At 41.8% G+C, this 22960-nt stretch overlaps 1 protein-coding gene across 4 annotated transcripts in view; it reads left to right on the forward strand.

Moving 5' to 3' along the window:
• Positions 1-1135: 1135 nt before the first annotated feature.
• The window catches only part of pkn1b (protein kinase N1b), a 42414-nt gene continuing 20589 nt past the window's right edge, over positions 1136-22960 (forward strand). Inside the window, exons 1-2 of one of the 4 annotated variants that reach the window (XM_004562930.3) lie at positions 1136-1406; positions 1556-1687. In XM_004562930.3, coding sequence (XP_004562987.1) covers positions 1661-1687 — 27 coding nt within the window. In that variant the 5' untranslated portion in view covers positions 1136-1406; positions 1556-1660. Of the gene's footprint in view, positions 1471-1555; positions 1688-20156; positions 20346-21288; positions 21612-22960 lie in introns of those variants that run through there. The other 3 variants (XM_004562931.3, XM_004562928.3, XM_004562927.5) reach the window with 3 other exon arrangements.

The following is a 22960-nucleotide window of genomic DNA, read 5'->3' on the forward strand; positions in this document are numbered from 1 at the left end:
ATTCAACAGATCCACACTTCATACAGTCACACACTGACTGTATGAAGTTTAGTGTTCCTACAACCAGGTTAGCACGGTGATGCGTTCAAATGTGATCAACAGGTCTCACATGAAAGCAGGAGGGCGCTCGGCTGCCGCAACGGTCTGCGCCTCTTTCCAGCTGCGTCAAGCTGACCAAAGAAGTCCGCAATAACAGCAGATCCAGGCTGTGCTGGTTTCAAAATAAAATCCCACACGACTTCGCTGCCAAATTAAAGCGTTTGATGGGGGGATTATTTATTAACTACTGGGCCATACAATTCGAAATAAATGCCGTATGCTCCCACAAGAGCTCAAACAGTGATATCTCCTCTTTAGTGTGTTTATGCCGCTGTGTTTAATAGAAGTGGGAGAATCGATCCAAATATTGATAGTATTGGTATCAGCGCTGGTAATGGCATCGGATTGATACTAGCGTAGTAGGATCGATACTTTGTCTCTATCCTCTAACTTCGGTATGTGGCCCACTGGATTATGTTGAACACATTTATTTTTGGAAATAAAATAAAATAAAAAACTTAAACACGCACTGTGAAAAATGTCTGAGCCTTTTTGTGTTGACTGTCACCTCTATTTTATTTATAGCCCGGAGCAGAAAGGTTAAGTGTTTTAGAGACAAACATACCAGGTTTTCAAAATACACAATAAGCTGAACGGTGTATTGCGTTAACTATTTATTTACTTGGTGTCAGATCTGTACCACAAATAGCAGTAAAGCACAGCATTAGTGTTTAATGCAGTACTGTCTGTCCTGTGTGACTGGTCTGTTATGTGTACTATTCATTCTCCCTGTGTACTCAGACTACTGACTTCCTGTTCTGTGGTAAGTTGGTTAAAAATAAATAAACGCTTGTTTTAATGGTTTAAAAACGATTCTGTGCGTATGCTCCAGTTTCTATACAAATGTCACTGTGAGTGTGGCAGCTATAGAAAGTCTCCACACGGTTATTTTAACCTAAAGTTTTGTAAGAACCAAATTTCTTTTGCATTCCGTGCACTGTGCGTGTTATCGCCGATGCGTACTTTATTTTGAAGGTCAGAGCAGGAAGTCCCATTTTTATATTCTCTGTATTCCTTCAGCGCTTGTGTTCCCTACCCAGCAGCAACAGTAACCGGCTCCCAGCTTCCCGCAGAGCCGAGCCGGAGCGCATCGCTTCGGGGAGAAGATGGCCTCTGTTTGCTCCAGGCAGCAGAGCTGGGTGTTTCAGTGAATCCTGGCGGGTGTTGGGTTTCCTCACAGGGCTTTCCTCCCCTGACGATGAGAAGGATCCCCGCAGCAGCGCTCTCCCTCACACTACTCCAGGACAGCCCGCACTGTCTGCGTGATGCAGCCCGGAGTCCGAGAGTTAACGTCCTGCTACCAGGAGGTGATGGTCTGCCCCTCTCTCCACTGTCCACCTGCTTCTCTATCGTTTTTCCAGACGTTACCATGTTAGCATTTTATTCACCCACCTTCCCCACATCAGACTGCGCCTTTACACGGATTATTTTTTTAAACTTATTATTATTTTTACAGGACTTCCAACGTTGGACTCTTTGCATTTATCCACTGGTGCTGCAATGATCCGAGGGCTGTAAAGTAAGACAAACGGTAGCAGAAGTCATCTCATTTGTCGCTGGCATGATGGCCAATCTCAGTGAGCTACAAGTGAGTTTCCAACTTTTCCCTGCTTGCTGTGTGAAAGCTGCTGTGTGCATGCACATATGTGTTTTTAGCTGACTCCCATCACTACAAGCTCGCTGTATGTGTGGCGTCTGTGATAGCAAACATTACCTTAATGTTTTTGATGCCTGATGATGAATTTGCTGGGGTACATCCACAGAGTTGAGATTTATAAAAGGCACATTTCCCAAAAAAAAAAAGTGTACCAGGTAATGCCCACTCATTGCCCAAAATGCTAGAGGCTACAGTTTGCATTATACACAGTTCGAGACAGCTTAATTACATTTAGTGAGAGATGTGCCAGAGTTAATTAAAAGACTTTATCTCAGCTCAGATGCTGATAGCATCCAGGAGTCGTGTGAGTGGAAAAGCTGAACCAGAGTCAAAGATGGAAATAGTTGCTGTTCATCCACTGAATCGTTTTACTTTTGATCCTTGTTTAAAGCTATGCTGCCTGGCATGGCCTTTTAAAGACCTTCTATTTGGACTATTAGAAAATCAGCACCAAGTCTAGTAAACAATCCACATCTGCAAACAGCTTATTTGCATTTAGTCATATTATTTTCAGGGGGGGAAGTGCTGCTCTTTCTACTTCCACTCCAGTTTTACTACACTTCTGATTTGCCAAATTAAGCGGCAGGACTTCCCTCTGTGGGACACAGCAGTTGCCCTCGGGTGGAGTCAGGGGTGGGTCATGGAGGGTGCTGTCGTGTCAGAGCCGCAGGTCTAGCTCGGAGTGGTTGGCTCACAGCTACCCTAGTATCAGTTCAGCACAGGACACCGTGGAGAAGGATGTTAAAAATTAAAGGACGCTTCAGCTCAGCTCTTTCCAGGAGCAGGTTAAGCAGCAGCACTCTGCGGTTAAGAACCCCAGTCACAAAGTTAAACTACTGCAGAGAGCATGTGCAGATTTCTTTGTGAGTATGAAATACTTTTACTTGATGTGGACAGCTGAAATGGCTATAAGAAAGGCTTGTGATTGATGTGTGACAGCGTGCAATTAGAACCACAAAGCACTCACATTTCCTGTTTCTGTACACAAGCATTAACCTGCGCGTGTTTGATTTGACACCCGTCTTTCCTGTGGCCTTCAGCTGCAAGTGCAAATATGTTTTGTTTTTGTTATGTTTTTTGGGTTTTATTATAAGGCACCAGCAAGTGTTTCTCTCAGAAATCCACTTAGTCAGATCGCAGTAATTATACAGCACTGCTGAATCATTTGTTGTGAGCGAGAGCTCAAGTATTCCTTGACATTTAATGGCTTTTTTCAAGGACAAGGTTCCTTTGATGTTTACTGGAAAGCACACTGCCTATCTCTGGATCAACAGAAGCAGACAATATGGGTCAAAGACGTTTCAGTTTGCCTTCAGTCATGTGTGCTTTCAGAAGAAGTACCGTACTCAAACTGCCACCAGCATAAAATGAAAATTGCGATTAGAGAAGTAGTTTGCCTTTATAAACTAATTATAACTTTAATAATATATTATTTATAGCGGTATTAACGCTGGAAGACGGTGGTTTGGTGGTAAAACAGTATAATTTTACTCTGGCGAGTTTGCCAAGTTTTAGCTATACTGCATTTCCACCTTATTTTTCAAACCCAGTATTACTATATCATGACTGCAATGCTTGGAAAAACAACCTGTGTTGGAGTAACAGTAGTAGTGCAGTTTCCTCTGACGTAGGCACAAATGACTTCCTCTTAGATTAAAAAACTAAGGGTCATTAGGAGAAAGACACTATTTCCACCTAATATAACGTAATGCTGATGTGGACTGTAACTGACGATGATCAAAGGAATCATTAATCATTTATGACTTTTACTCAGATATCGACATAGGTATATAGAGGCATATTTTTAGTAGCAAACACTCCATTGTTTCTGTGGCATGATGAAGTGTTCATCATTTATCAGTGATTTATTTGATCATTATAATCACCTAACTGTTTTAGTATAGCAGAAAACTGTCGTGCTTGTTAAAGAAGCAATGACTAAATGCAGAAAACAACAGTTCACACACAGGTGTGTGCTACTCCCTTCACAGAATAGACCAAACTGAGTAACCAGAAGAGAAAGTTAAGAGTGAGATGCTGGTGCACTTCTGAAAAGATGACAACATCTGAGTGTTCACTTAGAGTAATCGGATGCTTCACAGGTACTCAAATGGCAGACTTACATGTGCCTGTAAGCCAAATTGTGCTGTTCTGTGGAGGGAGTAGTATGCACTTGTGTAACCCGGAACCTGTGGTTCTCTAAGGAAGTTTTGGGGTGGCTGTAGCTCAGGTGGTAGAGCAGGTCACCTACTGATCGGAAGGTTGGTGGTTTGATTCCTGGCTTCCTCTAGTCTGCATGCCAAATATCCTTGGGCAAGATACTAACCCCAAATTGCTCTCCGATGCATCCATCGGAGTATGAATGTGTGTGAATGTTAGCTAAAAAAAGCACTTAGACAAATGTGCTTGTGTGAATGGGTGAATGCACAAGTTGTATAAAGCGCTTTGAGTGCTCAGAAGAGTAAAAAAGCGCTATATAAGAACCAGTCCATTTAAGAAAGTTCACTTTTAGGTTTTAATCAAACCCCAAAAGGCCAGACACTTTACTTTCCATATATTGTTGTGTCTTGCACATCAGGTTCAGCTATCCTAAAATAGAATAGAATAGAATAGAATAGCTCTTTATCGTCACTGTTAGAAGAACAATGAAATACAGTTTGGCATCTCTCTGTAAATCTACAAAATAACACAGGTATTTACATTTACACAAGAAAGATATGTACAAGTTATACATGCACATGCGTACGGATACACCCACACATACATACACAAACATACATACATATACAGTGGGGCAAAAAAGTATTTAGTCAGCCACCGATTGTGCAAGTTCCCCCACCTAAAAAACAGAGGTCAGTAATTTGCACCAGAGGTACACTTCAACTGTCAGAGACAGAATGTGAAAAAAAAAATCCATGAATCCACATGGTAGGATTTATAAAGAATTTATTTGTAAATCAGGGTGGAAAATAAGTATTTGGTCAATAACAAAAATACAACTCAATACTTTGTAACATAACCTTTGTTGGCAATAACAGAGGTCAAACGTTTACTATAGGTCTTTACCAGGTTTGCACACGCAGTAGCTGGTATTTTGGCCCATTCCTCCATGCAGATCTTCTCCAGAGCAGTGATGTTTTGGGGCTGTCGCCGAGCAACACGGACTTTCAACTCCCGCCACAGATTTTCTATGGGGTTGAGGTCTGGAGACTGGCTAGGCCACTCCAGGGCTTTCAAATGCTTCTTACGGAGCCACTCCTTTGTTGCCCGGGCGGTGTGTTTTGGATCATTGTCATGTTGGAAGACCCAGCCTCGTTTCATCTTCAAAGTTCTCACTGATGGAAGGAGGTTTTGGCTCAAAATCTCACGATACATGGCCCCATTCATTCTGTCCTTAACACGGATCAGTCGTCCTGTCCCCTTGGCAGAAAAACAGCCCCATAGCATGATGTTTCCACCCCCATGCTTCACAGTAGGTATGGTGTTCTTGGGATGCAACTCAGTATTTTTCTTCCTCCAAACACGACGAGTTGAGTTTATACCAAAAAGTTCTACTTTGGTTTCATCTGACCACATGACATTCTCCCAATCCTCTGCTGTATCATCCATGTGCTCTCTGGCAAACTTCAGACGGGCCTGGACATGCACTGGCTTCAGCAGCGGAACACGTCTGGCACTGCGGGATTTGATTCCCTGCCGTTGTAGTGTGTTACTGATGGTGACCTTTGTTACTTTGGTCCCAGCTCTCTGCAGGTCATTCACCAGGTCCCCCCGTGTGGTTCTGGGATCTTTGCTCACCGTTCTCATGATCATTTTGACCCCACGGGATGAGATCTTGCGTGGAGCCCCAGATCGAGGGAGATTATCAGTGGTCTTGTATGTCTTCCATTTTCTGATGATCGCTCCCACAGTTGATTTTTTCACACCAAGCTGCTTGCCTATTGTAGATTCACTCTTCCCAGTCTGGTGCAGGTCTACAATACTTTTCCTGGTGTCCTTCGAAAGCTCTTTGGTCTTGGCCATGGCGGAGTTTGGAGTCTGACTGTTTGAGGCTGTGGACAGGTGTCTTTTATACAGATGATGAGTTCAAACAGGTGCCATTCATATAGGTAACGAGTGGGGGACAGAAAAGCTTCTTACAGAAGACGTTACAGGTCTGTGAGAGCCAGAGATTTTCCTTGTTTGAGGTGACCGAATACTTATTTTCCACCCTAATTTACGAATAAATTCTTTACAAATCCTACCATGTGAATTCATGGATTTTTTTTTCACATTCTGTCTCTCACAGTTGAAGTGTACCTCTGGTGCAAATTACTGACCTCTGTCATCATTTCAAGTGGGGGAACTTGCACAATCGGTGGCTGACTAAATACTTTTTTGCCCCACTGTATGTATGTATATATATATATATATATATATATATATATATATATATATATATATATATATATATATATATATATATATATCATACATGCCATCTGAGGAGCATAGGTGCAGTGTGATCAGTGATATTGCACATTAATAACATAATTGATAAAGACATAATGATAACATAATGATAAATGAGCCTTAAAATATAATAAGGCTGCATCAGTGTGTCGCTGGAACAAAGGAATGATGGTTACTGAACTCAATTATTATCTAAATTAACACAAATATTCATGATCACTGATTTCATCAATATACTACTGTCACAGTAATGACCACTGCCCTTTTACATTACATAAAAATAACTGTGCTTTTAAAAAAATGTAAGTAGCATGAGCAGTAAGTTTTCCCTTTGTTTCCTAAACTTCACACAGAGATGATAACTGACTGGTGACCGGTGCGTTGATGACACATTCAAGCTTATAAAGCCCGCTGACTGAATCCATTATTCCTCCTTCGTAGCCTGGGCTGCAATTGAGCTGTTTTTGCCCACTATGATGAATTCATTCTCCCTGCGTAACAATGACAAACGGCTCAGTCATTATCCCGGCAGGCCAGCAGCAGCAGCGGCACACAGCCAGTAAGCAATGGCTGATTGAGATCAAGGGGCCATGTTGGTAATGATGATAGGACCTGTCAGATTGGACCAAGACACATCGATGTGGTGATTGCGCTCGTTTGATCGCAGTCCCCTCCTTTTAGTTCTCCTCAGAATGTTATTAAGGCAGCACTGATGGAAGAATTTGGTCTCACTCTAAAGAAAACAATTAAAATGACTGTTTCTCTCTGAATGAGATCGCGAGATCATGAGAATATAGCTTAACTATTAGCGCGTCTCTGCCATCTCTATCCTGCATTTATCGATTTGCAGCCTCTTTATCTGCTGACCCACAGTCTCTCATCAGATGGCTGTAAGAAGTGTAAATCCAGCTTTCTGCACTGAGCTGATAACATAGCTTGGGAGCTGCTATATACACTCTGTGGCCTCTCCCTCATGAATTCTTTATTTCTGTTGGTTTCCTGCAGTTATTATCTGTACGAGGCAAGTTAGAAGAGTTGCCGCTGCTCCTTCTCTCAGTGTTGTAGGAACGAGGGCTACAAATTACTTTTTTATCGATCATCCAAGAGAGGGGAAGCGGCTCGGTCTTTAATGGCATTTGACGACTTTGAGAATACTCACGTGCAGAAGCGCTGCTAGATGAGGTTGGCTAATGGCAGCACATGTGTCGTAGTACTCGGTGATGTCTTGCATCACGCTCAAAATTATGTGTCCAGCTGCCACTGCGATGGATAATAGGATTATGAGACTGTGGACTTCAACTCTGTCTCTGACCTCCTTGGAGGGTAGCATTAGAGCCCTCAGTCACCCATGCAGGCTCACAAACACATATACAACCACCTCCCCCCCAGCATCCAGCCCCTCCTGCCTCAATCCAGGATTACACTGTGTATGCAGAAATCTGTCTGTCTCACAGGCATGCCAGTCGGCAAGCTTCCTGCTGCATTACAGCTTCTGAAGTATTGATGGACAAATCTTAATGGAATTCATAAATAAAGCCAATAGATGTGTCTAGCAGTAGCACTGCTCATTAGGGTGCAGCTACGAAGTCCCAATTAGTGCCAGAGAGCAATACTAACACCTTAAATGCCAGAGTAGGGAAAAAAATCTGATAAATGTCAGCTAGAATTCATGACTCCCCGTCTTCCAGTCTAATGGCTGCACCACCCAACAGTTCACCAGTCATGTTTAAATTCAGCCGACCAGTCTGCAAACCAGCTGATGCTGCAGTCACCCGGCAGACATTCAGAGGATTAGTTATCTATGACACCAAGCAAAACTATAACTACAGCAGAAAGACTGGAGAAAACCATCAGCATAGACTGTTGCTTTTTTTCTAAGCTGGTTTGGTGAGTGTTTCAGAGCCTTAAGGGATTGTGGTATTACACGATTGTGCCGCTAAGAAGGACAAGCTGGAGAAACGATGTTAGTGCAGCGTATTGTAAGTTCCTTCTGGAAGTGGTAATTCTGCCAGTATTACCCAAGAACAGGAAGGTCACAAAGGAAGGGAGCCATCAACGCCGACTGGTTGCTAAAGTAGTTTTGTGATGCCAGAGGGCACTGAGGCTGAGGTGAGCTTGTGAAACAGCTTGGACTGTGTTTTTTTTTTTTTTTTTACCTCAGCTTGGCACTGCCAGACCATTCACTGAGGTAAAAAGGCGAAGCCACAAGATAGATAACTCCATATTTTATCATAAAAACAAAAACAAAGAATAAATAAGAAAAAACATTTTCAGTGCAGTTTGTTAAGAAGCTGGAATAATCTTCATCAGTAAATATGAGTTTTTCCACGTGTCATAATGTGTACTAGATGTTCAAATGTCATCTGAATGAGTCTTTTCATGGATTTGTGGCAACATTATTTCCTTAAACTGTGTCCGAAGTGATGAAGCTTGAGCTTAAGATATGATAAAGTAGTAAACCATTTGTTGTCCTCAGACAGCAAAATCAGATGTATAGTACTTTTTTAACCTAATTATTGTACTGCAGGACAGGAAATACAACACTGAAGAAGGAAATTACGTAGGTAAAAATTATTTTTACTTTTGACCATATGTGGTCTGGCCCTTTCTCTGTGTATGGTTTTGTCACTGATGCCGGCTGCTGCACATTCGTTCACATTTAGAACAAGTTTATACTCGGGGGGGCAACACGGCCAGCAAACACCACATCCACCACAAATATTAGATGAAGAAGCGCTGTTAACAAACACATGCTTGACGTCTCTGTAGCTGAGGTGAAGTCTAGACACACCCCTAGCTACACTTTAAACGTGCATTTTTTTAAAGTTAGGGACAATAATATTGGAGACCATAAAGACTGAGTTGTTTTGTAGTCCTCCTCCAACCTCAACAGTCAGATGACCCCCAGTGAGCAAGCGCTTATACTGGGAAGAGAAAAACCCCAGGGATGGGCAGCCATCTATGTATAAGCACCACTTTGCCTTCATTTTTCAAACTAATTGAAAGATATTTTCATTTTTTTGTAGCCAAAGAAATGTATCAGTTTTATGTACGAAATATCTAATCCTGGTCACTTCCACTGGACTTCCACATAAAGTTAAAACTGGTCATTTTTATTGGCCAGTCCTCTCTCTTGTACTTGATATTGATCCTGTGGCTTTATTAATAATGTTGTTAGTACAATGCAATTTTAAACTAGAGCCATTTGCTAACAGTACAAAGATCAAATCAGCTAGGGGTCTGGAGTTAAAGCTCATTTTCAACATCAGATTGACTGATTAAGATCTGATTGTTTGGGGGATTAATCAATAAAAGAAAACAGACTTGGGGCATCAGCAAGCTTTTAAAAGTGTAAGTTTTATTTCAGAACACTCAGACTTATTTCACTTAAATCATGACAGCACATGGCAGCTGGACGCCGAGACCTTTGTGTTGCAAAATGATGTACATGGTAGAAACGATGAAGTTGCCACATGCTAAAGTAAAGAGAAAGAGGAACCTGTACTGTGTGACCTGATTGTGGTTACACTTGAGGCAATAAGATGAGCTGCCACGCTACCGTGCAGAGGTCATGTGATAGCCGGTGTGTAGCGCTGCAGGGGTGGTGTTGGATTTAAGATGCTCGCCACGCTGAGGCTTCGTGGGAACAGCAGCGTGGTCGGCCATGATGTCGCTTGCAACAGCGAGCTGTCTGTTCTGTCCACCCAGAGGCCGTAAAAGTCTGAGAGAAGTGGAACAAAAAATTCTGTTATTACCTTCTTGAGAGGGAGCGACAAAGGTAGTAGCTGGTTAGCCCGACAACAAGCCCACCCTTCAGAATGTAACCCAAACTGCAGCTATTGTTAGTAAAGTCTCTGAGGTTGAATTGCTGGAACAGTGGGATACAGAGGAACAAAAAGCACCCAGGTGCCATTGTTAGTTTGGGCTTTCCCCCCCCCGCCAAGATATCAACAATTCACGGGATATGATGAAAGCTGTAACTGGAGAAGCATAAATAGTCTTTAATGAAGAGGGAAAGCCAACAGAAGACAGAAAAGAGAAAGCTTGACTCATAGTTCTGGTACTGAACTAGCTGACAGGCTGCACCAGCTTTGATATGGATACGTATTGTGATATGCTACGGGCAGTCTCGGACTTTTATGATCCCTGGCTTGACCCTTTTCTTCCGATAAGCTCCGACCAGCAGTACTACATTGTATAAAAGAATTGCTGTCACATGGCTCTAACTTTTATATTTTTCTTCTTATCAACACACATGCTGAAATTCCAGAACCAATAATAAACTGATCCTACAAGAAGTGTTATCAGTGTATCCAAAACCTGTGTCCCCACAGACCCTCACTTTTCCAAGATGCACTTCTTGATTTGCTGATAGACTGCAAACAGGCGGTTATGTGGTGATTAGTAATGATAGAAAGTCAGTCATATTCAGCAACTTCAAGCTGCTGAAATGGACTGGTACTTTAGAGCAGTTTTCTACTCTAGCTGAGCACTTATACCCAAAGTCTTTTTCACCCATTCATACACACATTGGTACATTGCTTTCATTCTAAGGTTCATGCACAAACTCACTCCAGTGGAGCTGCATGCATCAGGGGGACTTGGTATTCAAAGTCGTAATCAAGGACACTTCGACATGTAGATTGGAGGAGCTAGGGATCATACCACGACCTTTCAATAAGTAGACCCGGCTTAACCTCTTGAGCCACAGCTGTAGCGTGCCGGTGTTGTGAAGTCGGTCTCGAATACATTTTTTTCTCATCTTCACAGTGAGTGATTGAAGTAAATACTAATGAGAGCACAGGATCCTTTTGACTGACGTATAAACCGCCCATAAGATGGGTTTACTAAACAGTAGGACTTTTTGAGCTTTTGGTAGAATGATTTAGCATTATTGTTTGCATCATTAGCATGGCATTTTTTTTTTTTAGCTCTAGTGGTTGCTGGTCAGACGTGCTATTTTAGAAATATGAACAGTGTTTTATTTTGAGTCATATCCACACATGCTTATCTGCTGCTGGTGCATGAATCCACATCTGAAAATAGTCCCTAGATAATGCTTTGTTAGCTATTTTTTGAGCCTTTTTAAAAGTGAGGTTCATGCAGTGCTCCTAAGCATATTGAATAAGTAAGTACTAAGTATTCCCTTGCAGGATTGCACCGTTGCATAACCCCAGATGAGCAGCAGAAAAATCAAAGTGCCACATCATGTGCAGACTACTCTCTGCAGACTACTTTGACCTGATGAATGGAGTCTTGTTTTCATTAGCCATTATAGTGCAACCAAGATCATACAAATCTGCAAACATTTCTGCATGTTTGTTTTTTCCTCCCGTTCTAAGCACTTCGCTGTCATAATCAACAGCATCAGTAAAGAGGGATAATCGTCTGCATTATAGAATGGACCTCTTATCCCCCTCAGCCCTTCTGCCATAATCATTTTTAATCTTCCTCGTCCATTACCATCATGCCGGTTCAGCCACTCCATTACACAGTGTGTCTCTTTCCGCTCCCTTTGTCCTCTGATAATCACTGTAGGTGACATGTTAGCATATTGAGTAAAGCATGTGTCACAAAGCCTGTTGTTGACCCGTTAGATTCAGGAGCAAGAGGCCGGAAGACGCTGCAGGATGACATCTTAATAACCTTAGATTTAAAACACATGATTTTCTGATGAAATCTCTCATGGACATCCGTGCATGATTTACACAACATCTGAGTTTGGATTTATACCAGGAAGTTGGGGGGGAGGTGGGGGGAGGAAGTACAGTACAGTAATGGGGCAAATCCTGCAGCAGTTGTACCTCATTCACGTTTTAGGCTGCGGGATTCCTGTGAGATTTCAGTTATGGAGCATCCACAAAGAAGCACTAAGTTGAATTTCTTAAAATCGAATCTGCAGGAAGTTACTTCCTGCTAAATGGGGCTGTACCATCTACCTGTGTGACTTTAATCTATAGACCGAATCAGCTTTTTATTTCCTCCTCTCCCTTCAGGCTTCTGTCTTTATGCACATTACCTCACTTCCTACAATACCTGATATCACATGCCTTTTCTCCTTTGTGACCTCCCCTGCGTTTTCTCCTATTTTGAGAGCTCTTAATATTCCATATATTTTCAGTCTTTTTGAGTGTAATGCACCATACGTTCGCATACCCAACTTGAAATCAGTTTTAAATATGGAGAAAGGCATGGAGTTAAAGCAGTTCTGACTGCAAAGTGCCTCATGGGTTCTCCTCTGAGTAACACCCTTATGCAGGCTGACTGTTGTAGGTCAACAACTTTGTTTTCTGCCTTTTTTATATGCAGGTGCATCTCAGTGGTGCATTCAGGGAAAAGTGGGTTATGTCTGTTGCATTTATTTCCACTGACCTTTTTTACCTCTCAGCCAGTCAGGGGCTGCTCTTTAAAAAACATACTGAATAGGCTAGCCTAAAAGCAAATAACTACAAATCTCCAAAAGCAAAGCGTTTGTTCGTGTACACCAGGGGTCAAGCTCAGCCAGCAAGCTGCATAATACCATCTCATGTAAGCTGATGGCTCAGCCGATACACTTCTGTGTGTATTATCAAGGTTTTGCAGACACGTGACCACTAAACACGTGACACTAACTTGTCTGCCATGTTGGACATGTGACGATCATAGTGGCAGCATAGGCTCAAGTGAAGCAGGCCAAAATCATACAGACGTAGAGACTGGTCTGCAACTACCTAGCAACCACTAGCTGTACCAGTTGGGGAAGGCACTATGAAAATGATTGCTATAGCCCCAGCAACAGAGGCATAATTTTCCTAGTGCCTTCCCCAACTGGTTGCCAGCAACAACAAGTTGCTTTACAACTAGTAGTTGCCAGGTGGTTGCAGACCACTCTCTAGGTGTGTGTCATACAGACCTAGAGACTGGTCTGCAACCCAACCGATAGTCAAAAACGTATTTTGCTGCGGTTGTAGTTTGAATGCAAGGGACGGTCTTGAAATACTGTCCGAGCTGTTTTAAAACTGCGAAAAGTGCAACACAAACCAGAAATGGAGACTGTTTGTCTTCAAAGGAAAAATTGTGCCTTTTAAACACGTTGGCTACAACGTCTCCATTTTCTATTCGCTTTGCACTTTCTTACGTTTTTCTGCCACACAGCTAATAGGTAGAGAGCAGACAAACATGAAAAACTACAAGAAAATGTGGAAATGTGCTAGCAACAAGATCAACCGTCAGGAACCACTGCAAGCCAGTTTGGAAATGCTTATTTCTGCCTAGCAATCAGTGGCTTTACCGTGTCAATGTGGTAGACAACTCTTGAGCAATGAATGTCACATATATGACCTCAAATCTCATGTACGGGTTGCTGCTTTAGCTGATTCAGCCTGCATACAGCTTTGCAAGCCACTTTACAACCCGCTTACATACGAGCTCCTCTGATTCATGTCCTTTCTTACTTAGTTAACGCCAAATCTGTCATCACTGGCCCTCTACTCTGTAAGGGGTGGTCTTGATGTATAACTTCCCACAAGTAGGGATGCACCAATCTGGGATTTCAATCAGTCTGATACAAATTTAAAAGACCGAATTGGTTAAACAGTGGGTGGAAACCACCTGTTCTATTCCCTCGGTTATTCTGTTTTCATCTCACCACATTATAGCAGCAGCTAGCAGGAGAACTAACAAAAGGTCAGCAGTTTGGAGGTCTTTTAAGCCGGCTATACCAAAAGATTTTCTGCAGTATGCAGCAGAAAAGCTTCAGTGACAATGACAATGCTTTCCTCTCTTTCTCACGCTCCTGCTGTTCAGTTTAGCACTTATTAGGAAGGTGTTATTGTGTTATTACCGTAACATAGCATGTCATCATCAGAAACACTCAAACTTAAGTGAGTGTGTTTTTGTGAGAGGAGGTTCCCTCAGTGCGTGTCTAGCATGACCATAAATAACAGCAGTATGCAGTAATGACTCACACTGAGCTGAAATAAGATTGATGCAAATAAATGCGGTAAATAGTGTATTTTTTTAAAAATGTGCCTTGCTCCTTTTGTCATTTATTATTTATCTGAGAAGTTCAATAAATTTCTGTTTTTGGATGTATTATTTCATGCATGTTAATGACATATAAATATACTACATAGAAGCAATGTTTAAGATGATGTTGCCTTGCACACAAAATTTAATATAAAGTTGGAGTAAAATGGACTTAAAAGAATGGTATTTTTGGAAATAGTCACAATCCTTCAACTGTGTCATTTTTATTTCTATCTTATCCTTAAGCTTCTGTTACATGCAAGACAGAGCCATATTAATTATGAGAACTGTGGAGCTTTTCCCATTCGGGGTTTTATGCTGTTTTATTCCTGAGGAGCCTGAACAGAGCGCCTGTTTGTTGCAGGAGAGTTCACAATGGACAAAGCTAGGAACACAAACACATTAGTGTTTACTGAAGTCTCTTGAGAAGATAGACTCTTTCACAACGATGCCGTGCATGTCGATCAGCTCCTCCCCGGCTGTGAAGCGGACATTGCTGCACATTCACAAACTCACGGCCATGCAGGCAGATGTGCACTCGGACACGAGACACTTTTTTTGTGACCTAAACCGGAGCACATTTTGTCTCCTGTCTGCTCAGACGTGGCGAATCTTCTCCCCTCATAAACGTGAATTCAGTACAGTACAGCACATATACGTACGGCAGTGTTACACTTTGTAAAAAGGAGATTTGGCTAGAGAATTTCCCTGGAATATAAGGGATTTTAGGGATTAACAGGCAGCACACAGACACAGTCCAAGGTACATTCTGTAAGCAGTTAACTCATTCATAGAGGGCAAGAGTTTAAATCCCAATACAGATTTTATAACAGCTGGGAATTTGGCTGAAATAATTTTGTGATTTGTTTGGTGTATGTTTTCCTGGTCTTAAAACGGAACTGCAGTGATTTAGTATTTCACTGCGATAAGGTTTGTGCATTTCCGAAAAACAGATTAAATGAAGAATATTTGATATTTAAAATTGAGCATGACTGTATGTTTCCCAATTTCCGCAGCCTTCTTGCATGGTAAAACTCCATGTGTTATACTCTACAAAGCCAGCTATTACTATGCATGCTCTCTGTTAAACGTAAAAGGAACTTTTTTTCATTTTCCTCCTAGAAGATGAAGAGATTGACACCTACTAAATGACCTAGGAGCTTATATAGAGGCCAATTAGTTTTAGAGAATCATCATATTATTTACTGTTTAAACATAGGTTACATGTGGACCAACTTTTTTGAAACTGGGGCTGTATTGAGTCATAAATGCCAACAAAAATGCTCATATTGCTGTGTAAGTCAAACACAATTGCAGAGTTTAAAACTGATGGTGATGAAGAAAAAACCTAACCATCCATTCTCCAGACAGTTGATAACAAGCTAGTTAATACAGCTACAGCTGGTTCTAAGCTAACATTATGCCCCTCAATGGCTCGAGTATCCTGAAAATCAAACTTTCCCTCTGATAAAGAATTTGATTACATTCTCACATCATATGACAGGTTTATTCACTAAATGTCCATGTCCAACAATTTTCAAAGAAAGTTTCACTGACAGCAGCTAACAGAAGAATCTAATAGCAGCTAACAGAATCTAACAGCAGCTAACAGAATCTAACAGTGGCTAACAGAATCTAACAGTGGCTAACAGAGGCAAAGACAGCATTAATAGAAATGTTAATAGAAATGTTCAGGATATCCTCAACTCATCTCAATATCACTTTCATCGGTCAGAAGTGAGCTTCACTGACTCATCTACTTGTATGGACTAATTACTAAACTAATTACTAAAGCGCAATTATTGTTTTTGCATATGAAACCGGAGGAGTTGTACTTACATCTTATGCCATCAGCTTGTCCTAGGTCACGGTTTCCTTCCACATATAGCTTTGCAAAAATTGCATAAAAAGCACTTGCAGCAACAAAAAAATAATATTCCAGAAACACGCTTTGCCGATCCGATCAGCTGTTCATAACACTTCCTATGTTGGAATAGAGGTCAGCGTGAACTATCACGTGTCCGCCATGACCTGCCCGAAACCGGAAGTGACGTCATTTTCGCAGAAATGTAGTTTTTTACCATCAAGGCCTTATAAGCCTATACTGGTGTTTTTTAAAAAATTATGTTTGACTTTATGACTTTCTGTGTCATTTCTGGGATGCTTAGAAGTCAAATTGCACTGCTGGAAATAGTTTATTTTGATGCACACACTGTTTTCTTTGCAGATTTGCATTATAGGATTGTTTTTTGTTTTTTCTGCAGTATATAAAAATTGGTGTATTTCAAAAATAAAACTATGAAGATACTCAAAATAAATTTGCTGTGGTTGGAAACTATTTTGTGCAACTTTTTTGTATTTACAGTTTTAAGGGATAAGCCTCTTAAATTTCTCTAACTAGAAATATATGTTAAAAAAACAAAAACGATTTTCAATTTTTTTGTAGTTTATTGCACTTTTTTGCAATTTATGTAATTACTATGCACTTAATGCATACATATTATTAAAATTTGGGCTATCATGGTTGTATTGATGTATAGCAACCTGCTCCCAAAAATGGCACTACAGCATGTAAAAATATAATATAAGCTCTGGCGGACTTGGTAGGTCTTAAAGGGTTAAATTGCGATGGGTAAGAAAACATAATTCAGTTGTCTGCAATCTGCAATGCATTGACAATTAATGATGCTATTTTGCACCCTGTTACTTTAATGTCTTAAAATGGCCAGGAATGTAATGTAGATGAATGCAGGATAAGTGTGTAAGTTGGGGGGGCTTGAGATTCCCCATTATTTCTGGTTCTCTCGTATTTATTACCACTTTATCCCCGTGCAATGCAAGAAAACAAAATGCAAGACAAAAGCTAAAATAAGCGATTGATCTGTTTGCTGTAGCTTTTGGTGGGCAGAATGGCATCAGTCACATCAAAGATCATACCTAACTCTACTGCTCGGTAGTGAAACTAGGCTCACATAGGAGTCGGCTCAGTCTCGCTGACTGTAACAGTGTCCTCAAGTTAACTTTGAAGCCCAAAAGCAGACTTCCCTCTGATCTGCTGTGCCAACATCATGCAGAGCAACACTTCCTCCTCTTAGTACCCTCAACATCCAACTGACATGGTCCTTTACAGTGCTGTTTTATTCATTACCAATCAGTTACAGTACATTAGGCCTGTGTGTTTGTGGATGTCAGTCTTGGAAATGAGAGTTAATGTATCTTTGTGGTCGAGCTTGTTCAGTGTTTTCTGTTGGTATCCATTGCCTTGTTTTATCTGCTGGGCAGAAGTGTGTTTGTGTGTGTGTGTTTGTAAGTGCAGGGATTAATTGGAATTCTCTGTTTAGTCCACTTCTGCTCAGGTGAGGTTTATCACACTACAGACGTTCTTTAGAAATGGCCCACATCTGCACATAATAAAATTGACAACATGACCTTGCATTTCACTTTTAACCTTTATGAAAGAAAATGAATTTTCCTCAACTTCCAACAAGTCCCCCTTTCAGGGACAAAAACGCCTCCTCATGCAAAACGCGGCTTAGGGTTCATTTATTAAATTATTCATAACTTGATTCAGGTAAGAAAGTCCATTCCCAAGCCTCCTCATTACAATTGTTGCCTGTGAATTGCAGGTGTTTGTGAGCGAGTGAGTAATAAAATGAGTGCTCACAGAATGAAGCATTCCCTGACCGCCTGCACTTCCAACAAAATGGACCTAATCTGTATTTTTAACTCCAGATGAGTTAAGATGAGTTGACAGGCCATTAAAACTCAATCAAAGGGATAGCTTTCTGTCACCCACCGGCGTTACCGGGCAGCCTCTGTTACCAGAGATATGTGCACGATGGATGGACGGTAAGCTTAAGAGAGGTAGGAAAGAGGGAGCAACACTATTATTATTACAATAGGTATAAAGCAAAGAAAATACAGACAGGCCAAGACAGAAGGGGTTGGAGAGAGAGAGAGATGAAGATAGCAGTTGGGAGTTGTTTTGTTCCACACTTTGACCTATAGGCTTGTTTCATCTAGAAACAATTCCAACTGTAGCCGGTGGTCCTTGTTCTTGCTGGATGAGCAGCTGATTGATTGAAATCTGCCATGATGTGGTGGGAAAAACATAAGACTAGAAGATCCAGTGCTAGCCGGTTAGCAGTGACTTAACTTTAAAATAAAATCAAGGAGGACTAAACACTAGTATTTTAATTATGGATGGAATTCCTCTCTCAGATTCATAATCTCGTCCTATTATATCGCCATGGCAAAGTCTATGTGGAGTATTTTCTTATCTAATCAATTCACTGATGGAATGTAAAATTTATACAGTGTTTTAATCTCATTAAGCCAGGATGATGTTTTCGATGTCAGACTTTTGTCTGAGCATCTGTCTAAGGCCTCCAGTCCCTGGCAGTCCTTCAATTTGCCAGGGGTGCTAAGACTCCCCAGGCCAGTCGTGAGAAGATCAGCAGAGACAGTTGGATGAAAGGCAGGGTCCAGGTCACGGAAAAATACCCTGCTCTGAACACACTGTCATTGTTCAGAAAGGCTATGGATAACAAGCAGGTGTTGATCGTTGATGGAGGACAAGGTGCCAAACAAGAAAAAACTGAGTTAAACTGTTATTCTTTCATACAGATATTTGTGTCATCAAGTTTATCGATTCAAACTCATCAAGGGTCATGCTGAATACCAAGATAAAATTGTTATTTTTCTCAGTCTGGTTGCTGCTGCTGTTCACAGCCTTCTTTCACTCTCTAAACAGTGAGTACATGGTGGCAGGGGAGCAAGACTTCTGCTCAGGCAGTAAAAGCCTTAAAATTTGTCATGAGGTGTTTTTTCCTTTTGTAAAAAGTTGCTATAAACAGTTGTTAAAATGCTAAGTTAACAACAGTTAAAAAAAAAATCGAGTTGAAAGCTCCCTGTTTTTACACAGTGGAGATCCAGTCTGCATCACAGATGCACAAGTGCAAGGGGACAGAGCCGGACTTCTGTAGAGCGATCTAAAAATAGCGGCCCGACTGGACATATTGTACGGAGAGAAGATTTTGAAGGAGTGCTGTATTGTGTTTTACAATAGAACAAAAAAACCTTGGGTTTCAGAGGGGTGTAGTACGAAGCAAGATGAATGGGTTAGCAAGTTATGCCGAGCTTTCTGTCACTCTCTTTTTATCTGGCGAAATCACTATGGTAACGGATGCTGAACATGAGTTAACCTGTTTGGTTAAAACTGCAAGTGCCACGTTTTCACTGATTCTCTTGTTTACAGCATGTTTTAAGTGCAGTGTAGATTATCTGCTGGGGGAATGGATTTTATATGGGCAATTTGAAACAAATTTCACTTTGATCTGCCAACAAAGTAAGACAATTTCCACATGTCCTTTATTAGGCTATGGGATGGTAACATTAACGTTTAAATATATATCCCGTTTAAAGTTTCAGAGCTCTTAGAAATGAACAGCAGCACAGAGAGTGAAAGTTCTTTACAGATTTTCATCAATATGTCGTCATAATAATCTCCGAAAAATCTCCGAGAGGTCTTCAGAGGTCAGAGGTCAAGTTTTGTGAAAATGTTGTTAACTTGATAACTTGTGAAAGACGCCACCGAGGATTTTTAAATTCATATTATATGTATCTGTTAAAAATCTCAGACAAGTTTGAATCTCAGTGACTTTGACCTTAAGGTCAGAGGTCAAGAAAATCCTGTGAATGCAATAGCCAATGAAGGAAGTCACCAAGGATTTTCAAACTGGTACATTATGTGGATCTCCTTGGAGGCTGAGGGTTGGCACTGTTGACTGACAGTAATTTTATGTTTTAATTTTGAATCCAAATCAGATGAACTGACTGTAACTTTAAGAGCGAAGTGATATGATCTTAGTTCCTGATAATGTGGTCAGTACACTTTTAGCAGCTGCACACCCTGCGATTTCACAGACACAATGAGACACAGTTTTGTGTTGACAGGCTTCAAGATAGTTTGAGATCAGTTTGGAAATTTTCACTTTCATTGCTGTCGAATTAATGATGACATCTCAGCCATATCTGTAGAGGTGAGAGACAGCATGGATGCATGGGGGCTGTTATCTCCGCAGCTACCAGTCCACGCAAAACACCAGCCACTGAGAGTGACAGCTGCCCGGTAAGGAAATGTTTTATTACCCGCACACAGATATGTTTCACAGTGTGGATATCTGTTATCAGAACATTTCTAACTGCCTGTGCTTTGCATAGGTTGGCATAACTTCATCTTATTTCACTTCCTATTCCCCTTGCTGTAAAATGCGGGAATATGAAGAACTGGATGTGCTTTGGTGCCTCTTTAAATGCCACACTGTGTGTGCTTGTTGGTTCCCTTCTCGTGTCTCATGTTGTTGCAATGGTGGATACACGGTGGCCAGAGACGGCTATCTGCCGCACAGTGAGGGCTTGGAAGGTCAGTGCCACTGCGCTGCTGAGCATCTGAGTCAGATAAACCCATGACCTGCTTGTCTCTCGCTGGCAGGAAGAGTACAGAAGTCAGGCAGCAGTGAGACCATCTATTGCCCTCAGGAACAGCCGCGATCAGTCAGTGCTGCTGATGTGCGATCACTGCTTGTTCGTGTATGGGAAGTGACTGCTCAGCATTTTTTGTGCCATCTTCAAATAGACTTGCAGGCAAAGTCCATCTCCGTGCACAGGTTTTTAATATCCATGGCTTAGTGTTCAAGTGAGAAGAGTTTGTTTGCTTCAGCCTTTATCCCAGGGAATGCAGATCCATCAGCTTGTCCTTTGACACATCCCTACTCACTTAGAGGTTTATTTTCTTAATCCAACACTTTTTCTGACAGTGTCTTATTATCTATGCAGAAATTCTGACCTGGATGCATAAAATCTGTGTGTGTATCATAGTTCCATATTCACGAATATGCCAAAAATACACAAGAACTTGCTTTGGTAGTAGACTCTATCACAACAGCCTGTCTCTCAGCTATGGGGACTCGGTAGCAGGAAGCAGAGTGACTGTGAGCTCTCTCAGTTACAAAACCACTTAAATGTGTGTGTGTGTACAGAGTGCATGACGCCTCAGTCTCTATCTGGCAAAGAGCAGAACAGGAAGCAGCGAGGTGGGGCTCGGTCTATGCCGTTCTTTCTTCCTCTCCTCCACCTTGTTCACTCGCTCCAGATTTAGCCTGGCTTTTGATTCCTGGCGGGAAGGACATCCTGGATTTGGGGGAGGCAGGAGTAGGACTTTGTGTTGTCTGATTGGTGCTGCTGTCAGTGCTGGGTGTGTGTATGTGTGTGTGTGTGGTGGCCCAAGAGCAAAGCCGGAGGGAGGCCAAAGATGGCCAGTGAGGACTGTGCATTGGAAGACCTGCCACGGGATCAGTTGATTGATAGCCCCGAGCAGGGTGATCCAGAGTCTTCGGTAGGCCACTGTGGCCGGAGCAGGCCTCAACACCGCCGCTTTCTTTCCCTGCGTTACTGTGGCCCTTCTCTTTTCTGTCAGTTTCCTCGTTCATTTCCTGTAAAAACATCTACTGTCTCACAGCGAATCACTTGTGAATTTTGACTGCTGTCCACTGTTGTGATTTCACCCTGCTGCCTGATTTGTCTTATACCTCACTCCAGAGGTTCTTTGTTGTAAAACACCAGGGATTAAGTTGTATTGTGTCGAGCAGGACTACGTCAGAGTGCAAACTCTCCCTTCCTGCAGTTCATGGTTGCTCCGCTTTCTTTTCTGCCATGAATGGCCGCTGCTGGCGCGCTCATGCTGTTCAGGTCTGCCACATCATCAGCGATGTTAATAATATACAGCAGTATGCATCCATCGTACATGCCTACTTCTGTATACGTGTATAAAAATAGTGCGTCTGTTGTTCTTCTAGACCAAGCAAGATAACATAGTTGACCTTTTTCAACAACAAGTGAGACACGCTCAGTTTGATTGCTTCAGAGCTGTGCAGTGACGTAACATTGCATTAAATCTGCAGTTAAAATCCCACAAGCCCTCGGCCTGTGCCATGTGGTTTGGTTGTCGTGCATTGTGTTGCCGATGGATTATGGCCTAATGAGAACAGTGCTGTAGCCGTAGCCTGTGTGTGGCTGGATGGACACGGAGACCTAAGCGGCTGTAATCAGATCCGCTAAGCTGGATAGCTGGCTGCACAGTGCAGGGAAAGGCCCTGAGCAGCTCGTCTTTTAACTCCAGCACAGTGGAGCTGAGAGCCCTCAGATGTTACAACAGTTTTTAAAGAATTCACTTAGTTTTATCTCGGTTTTGCTGTTTAAAAATGTTTTGTTTCATTTTTAGTGTCATCAGGTTTTATTTGGTTTTATGGGCTGCATCTATAAAGGGTAAGATAATGATGGTTATCTCATGATGGTTGCATTGACAAATTTGACCAAATTGCCAAAGACGTTTCCTGTAGTTTGAGTTTGCTGGAGATTATCTGACGTTCAGGAGCGGAGCCACACCACAAAACGCTTCACTTCCTGTTGTATGCCTTTAAATGCTTACTTTCCGCTTTCTTCATGTTGGCAGAAGAGGGTTCAGTTAGTATCTCTGAACTTTTTTCCAGCCAACTTCTCCTATTTTTAAAGTCTACTGTGGATGCATCAGTGCCCATTCCCATCTGCTGCCATAAAGGTTTAGCTCCACAGATTCACAGGTTCCTTCTGTCTACCTTCCATGCTCAGCCGTTGGTACACATAGAAGTTCTTCCCCATCAAATGACTCTCGCCTGCTGTCTCCAGTTAACTTCCAGTCGCCTGTTC

This window comes from Maylandia zebra, linkage group LG4 (genome assembly GCF_041146795.1).
Source record: "Maylandia zebra isolate NMK-2024a linkage group LG4, Mzebra_GT3a, whole genome shotgun sequence".
Classification (NCBI taxonomy): Eukaryota; Metazoa; Chordata; class Actinopteri; order Cichliformes; family Cichlidae; genus Maylandia; species Maylandia zebra.